At 34.9% G+C, this 6,034-nt stretch overlaps 1 protein-coding gene across 1 annotated transcript; it reads left to right on the plus strand.

Annotated features, from left to right (window-relative positions):
- The first annotated feature begins 621 nt into the window (after positions 1-621).
- LOC107790113 (IAA-amino acid hydrolase ILR1-like 3) lies at positions 622-4,609 on the plus strand. The gene is made up of 5 exons (XM_016612019.2): positions 622-1,084; positions 2,999-3,124; positions 3,213-3,527; positions 3,640-3,768; positions 4,045-4,609. Exons 1-5 carry the CDS (start codon positions 713-715, stop codon positions 4,417-4,419), a joined length of 1,317 nt encoding a protein of 438 aa, XP_016467505.2. The 5' UTR covers positions 622-712; the 3' UTR covers positions 4,420-4,609.
- Positions 4,610-6,034: the final 1,425 nt, after the last annotated feature.

Below are 6,034 nucleotides of genomic sequence, written 5' to 3' on the forward strand. Positions count from 1 at the left end.
TAAGTATATTAAATAATTAAATAATACTCAAAAATATTCGATGATAGATTTAAATGACGAAAGAGTTCTAAGTAAGAGGATAAAAGTAAAAAAAAAATATTAATTTTTAGGAATAAAAAATTTATATTTATATATGATTATCAAAAGGGTAATAAGCAAGATATTAAGTCAATTAGTAAGCTAATAAAAGATCACATGACAATTTAACAATGTTAGGTAATGAATAATGCAATAACTATAAGCAAAGATTAAAGAGAGATTTATGTTTTTATGGTGAAAAGGTAGAAGGATAAAACTTATTCGACTTTGAAGTAAAACATAAAGTGGTAGTAAGAATTTTGTTGAAATAATATGCTCAAACAAGATAAATTATAACGTGATATGTTTAGTACTCTTTAATATAGATCACGAAATAAATACAAGCACTAGGATCAAGGATGTTACAGATATAAAAAGAAAATATGTTATCCAGTACGAGATATGAGAAACAGTTTCATGTCCTGTTTCTTAATTGATATCTAATAATTATATATAATTTTTATCCGGAGGATTTAAATTTTAAAATAAATTACATATAATCCAAATAACCCAAATCATAATTTGATATTTGTGTTACTAATAGTGGTGAAAAATAAAATCAAAGTCGAATTATTTTTAGTCCTTTGGGAGTGACGAAGCCTAAGGACCTTAAGATCTTTGGTGGTTTCCAGGGATGGGTTCGTTTTGCGTAGACTTGATACTCATATTGACATTACTATCGACGAGCTTTCCGTACAATTCATGGGCTGCAGATACAGAAACTGATTTGGGATCTGAAACGGGGTCACTAACTCGGGAGCTTCTGGAATCGGCGAGGCAACCGGAGTTCTTGGATTGGTTGAGAAGGGTGAGAAGGAGAATCCATGAGTACCCAGAATTGTCATTTCAAGAGCACCAAACCAGTCAACTCGTCCGAAATGAGCTGGACTCGCTTGGCGTCAAGTACATGTGGCCTGTGGCTAAAACCGGTGTGGTGGGAACCATAGGGTCAGGTGCTCAACCTTGGTTTGGTCTGAGAGCTGACATGGATGCTCTCCCCCTTCAGGTCTCTTTCTTGCTTCTTCTATTTTTAACTTCAGTTTCTCTGCGGCCCTTTTCCAAAATTTATTCTTGTTACTCCCTCCAACCTAATTTATTTGTTTTTGAGTTTAATACGAAAATGATTTTTTTAAAACTATATGGCTATAAATTATTTTATTAACGAGAAGTTTAAATTTAAATTATTTATAAATATAGAAATATTTCATTTTTTTGCTCAAAGGGAATATTCTTTTTAATTGCCTTCATTAGCTAGAGCCTAGGGAACAGGCTTATTCTTGAGGTTGAATGGTGGCAATTATCATCGTAAAACTGATTTGTCATAGTTATGTTTTGTGAAAGAAACCCAATAACGTTGAAAGGATTGATCTTATTTAGTAGTTATTCTTTTCATCTTTTGATTTGGCCATATTATGCATTTATGGTATCCGAATTTACCATCCAATGATTTGTTATTTTGTTAAATGATTGCATTGATTTGGTTGGTTGGGGAAAAAAAAAAGGGGGGGGGGGAGGGGGGAGGGGGGAGGGATTGGATATTGCTACAAAAACTTTCTGTCAACTGATTTATGGTTGCATTTTGTGAATGAAACTCATATCGGGTTAAGTTTTTTAGTATGATTATTATTATTATTTTACTTTTGCCCTTGTGTGCATCTGTGTTTTTTATTTGTTTTTTTCTTGCCATCAGTTACTTATATACTGTACTGAGTTTCTCCAAAACATAAGCTTAATTATTTGATAGTATCTTTCTTGTGTGCAATAGAGCTTTTCTTTTTGAAACTCTAAATAACTTAGGTGAAATATTTTTTGGTAAGGATACTTTAGGTAAAACATCTCTCACAGAATTGGTCAACTTAGCCTTTAAAGTCAGCTAATTAGGTTAATGTTACTTGGTTATTTTGTCACTCAAGGAAAGACTTTAAGAGTGACGAGTTTTCTTGACACTGCCCAAGCTTGAAGGGTAAATCATATGCACCCAGCTGAGCATTATAGAACAAGTAATGCTATAAATGAACCTGTAAACTATACGTAGTGATTGAAGAAGGGGAAATCACTTTCAAATTCTAACGTTAAACAGTTAATTAACATTATTCGTTACATGCTTGAACAGATCGAGTCCACCCTAGCATCTCCAATATAAGCCACTAAAAGTTAAACCTAGTCTTCCTTATGAAAAAGAAAGGGTGAATGTGAAACATATTCTTCGTGATGTGGATGCAACCACCAAACTACTGTATCAGTTACATCAAGCATGCATCTGACAGTGTATAACTTCGGCGGCTTGAAATTACCATTCGTTCATCTTTTTGGCTCCTTTACCATATCATCAAATTTTTTGTTGTTCTCACCTCCCTCCTTTGCAAGCCAATTCCTCAGTGTTGAGCTGCTAAGAAGTTGACATTGTGGATCTTCTGTCTTTGTCATGGTTGAACTTTAGGAAATTGATGTGATGCTCGCCTTATCTTCTATTTGAGGATTCCACAACAAACACATTATGTGTCAGTTATATCATACTTATGTGTGAGGATAATGGGAAATTTTGGTGTAACATGTTTGGTTACAAGCAAATCATTCATTGCTTTCACTAGGTGGTAAGCAGAATTAGATTCAAATGAAAGGTTGAGAACAATTGCAAATTTGAGAGTTGAAAATATGTTTCTGAATTAACTATTTGGTGAGCATTACTTGAAACAAGGGTATTTCTCAGGTCACACCATTCTGTTCTGCGACCCCCTTGGGAGGCAGCAAAAAGAATGACCAGAATATTGATCTTATTATCATCCTTGCTCAATCTGTGCTTTGTTAAATGTTTTTACTAGAGGAAAGAATTTCATCTTTGGTCAATCGTACTTCCTCAAATGAAGATAGAATTCCTCTACAATGACTAGGCTAACTGATTCAAAGTGTAACTTTGAAGGAGTTGGTAGATTGGGAGTACAAAAGCAAGATTGATGGCAAAATGCATGCCTGTGGCCATGATGCTCATGTCACCATGCTGCTTGGAGCAGCTAGATTGATTCAGAACAGAAGGGACAAGTTGAAGGTAGGAGAATAATTATTATTGATGACCTAACCATGTTTTTCTAAATTCTAATAAACTTATTTGGGTAATACTTCACTCTGAACTGAAGGGCACAGTTAAGCTTGTCTTCCAACCTGCAGAAGAAGGATATGCTGGTGCCTCCTATATGTTAGAAGAAGGCGCATTAGATGGGTTTAAAGGAATATTTGGCTTGCATGTCTGGCCATTTATGCCCGTAGGCACTATTGGTTCGAGACCTGGTCCTATTATGGCTGGATCAAGCAGGTTTACTGCAGTAGTGCAAGGGAAAGGCGGCCATGCAGCAACACCACATAAAACTAAGGATCCAATGTTGGCTGCTTCTATGGCAGTTCTTGCACTCCAACAACTTATTTCTCGAGAAACTGATCCTCTAGAGCCTAGGGTATTTATCGCTCTGTTTCCATTTAGTTACGATATAATCTGCTTTTTGTTTAGAATCCTAAATTCCGAGCAGAATGGTCTAAAGATCCCTGTTGATTTGTAATTATATGCAGGTTGTCTCTGTTACATTTGTAGATGGTGGTCAAGCTGGAAATGTAATCCCTGCAAGTGTAAGGTTTGGTGGAACCTTCCGGTTCATGACATTAGAAGGATATTCCTATCTTAAGCAGAGGATCAAAGAGGTATGCATCAGGGTTTTGCGAGGGGACCAAGTCCCTCCCCAACTTCTAGAGAACTTTCCGACCTTTTGAGCTTCTATATAAACTGTAGCCTTGCTAACTTCACCTGAAATATCAGTCAATAGAAGGGTCAACAGATAAATCTACAACTTGTGCTTTACGCTTTTCAGAATAAATTCTTCCACATTACCTATAGTCCAGCTTTCTAGTAATATGTTGTTGGGTATGTATTAAATGTTATTGTTGATGAGTAACACTAGAAATACTTGCTACTCACAGATCATTGAGACTCAGGCAGGAGTACATCAATGCTCTGCCACCATTGATTTCATGGAGGAAATGAGGCCATATCTTCCAACTATAAATGATCCTACTATCTATGATCATGGTAAAAGAGTTGGAGAAATCTTGCTTGGCGAGAATAACGTGCAGCATTCCCCGGCTTTAATGGCTGCAGAGGACTTTGGGTTCTATTCCCAGAAGATGGCAACTGCATTTTTCTTCATTGGGACACAAAATAAAACAGACGTGTCTGCTATTAAAGGTTTGCACTCCCCATACTTCACCATTGATGAAGAAGTTCTTCCAATAGGAGCAGCCCTCCATGCTGCTGTTGCCATATCTTACTTGGATACACATTCTGAGTCAGAGTGAAACAATAGACATTGGTTGTTGTTACTGTTTGGCAATCGAACAATCATCTTGCTTGTTAACAAAAATGTTGAGATTTGGCTTCTTTATTAGCAGAAACATCAATATGCTTGATTTTTTTTCCCGCCAGATTATGTTTGGATAATTCACGGATGTGAGTTAGTTTTAGATAGTATGATTGAACTGCTAGCAACTGAGTCTGTCATGTTTCTCGACTTTTTCCTCTACTTTTTAGGGTCTCCAGGTGTATTTTTGTTTTTATCGCTTCCATAATTCATATAAATAGTTTATGCAAAACAGTTGCTAATTCTTAGTTTATGCAAGTAGAACCGTTTAAGTCCAGAGTTGTTCTTTTGAGTTTTCTTTTGTAATTAGCAAGTTCCTCATTTAAATATTCTTTCTTTTGTAATTAGCAAGTTCCTGCAAAGTCAATGAATTGACTAACTTGATTCAAACTACTGTACATATAAACGAAATCAGACGGTTCATTTAGAGCAAAACCAGTATTCCTTTGACTAATTAACCAGAAGAAAAAAATATAGTAATTCATTTAGCTGAAACCAAAACTACACTTAATTATCGGCTGCTCCAAATGTGAATATATATTATTTTGAGATACTGGTTTTTGAATACGTGTAACACACGTATACCATGCTAATTAGTACAAACATTTTACAATTTTATAACTAAAAATTACTTTTTATACGAAATAATTTTTAAAAAGTGTAGAGAGCAAAAGGAGCACACTTATCAATAACGTATAACAACTATAGAAAACCAGAATGTATACATTTGCACAAATAATATCTTTTAAAGTATACACGACCGATGTACATCTATAAGAAACATTATCAGATAATAACATTGCCGTTCATTTCTTGCAGTAAAGGTCATATCTATCTATAAGTAAATTGCATTGAAATAAAAAACTAACTCCTCTCCTAATCTTAGTATCAAGAAAACATGAGAGAATATCATGTAGAAATCCTTAAACTTCAAGAATCTACAAGGAAAAAAAATAATAAATAGAAAGAAGCAGTAAATGCACTTTGAAGAGAAATACAGTTTTAGTAATGATCATTTATTGCATGTTTTTACTTGCGATGTATTGTTTACTTGATACATGTCTTTACTTGTTAAATACATGTCTTCACTTGTTACATACTTTCACTTATTCATGTCTTTATTTATTGTCCGCCTCTACTTGTTACATGCTCTCACATGTTATTAGATAGATGCTTCTACTAATTTATGCGTTTACTAGCTTTATTGCCTTTACTTGTTTCCTGTTTCACTCTACTATGTTATCTAGGATTGCCTTAGAGAATGATGCGTCTTAGTTTCCTTTTATGCTATGTTGTGAGATTCTCCGTATTTGGTTATTAATGATATATCGGATTGGGTTGCGCGCCGCAATAGTATTATTATATATACATTGGATCGGGTTGCACGCCGCAACATATGATTATATATATTGGATCGAGTTGCACGCTTCAATAATATGATTATATATATTGGACCGGGTTGCATGCCGCAACAGTATTATATATATTTGGATTGCACGCTGCAACAATATTGGTATGGATATGTGGATCGGATTGCGTGCCGCAATAGAAAA

Source organism: Nicotiana tabacum, chromosome 19 (genome assembly GCF_000715075.1).
Source record: "Nicotiana tabacum cultivar K326 chromosome 19, ASM71507v2, whole genome shotgun sequence".
Taxonomy (NCBI): domain Eukaryota; kingdom Viridiplantae; phylum Streptophyta; class Magnoliopsida; order Solanales; family Solanaceae; genus Nicotiana; species Nicotiana tabacum.

Coding starts and splice junctions, on each gene's coding strand:
- LOC107790113 (XM_016612019.2), top strand. CDS start 713: ATGGGTTCGTTTTGCGTAGACTTGATACTCATATTGACATTACTATCG. Junction 3,125..3,212: donor ACAGAAGGGACAAGTTGAAG/GTAGGAGAATAA, acceptor TCTGAACTGAAG/GGCACAGTTAAGCTTGTCTT. Junction 3,769..4,044: donor TTAAGCAGAGGATCAAAGAG/GTATGCATCAGG, acceptor TGCTACTCACAG/ATCATTGAGACTCAGGCAGG.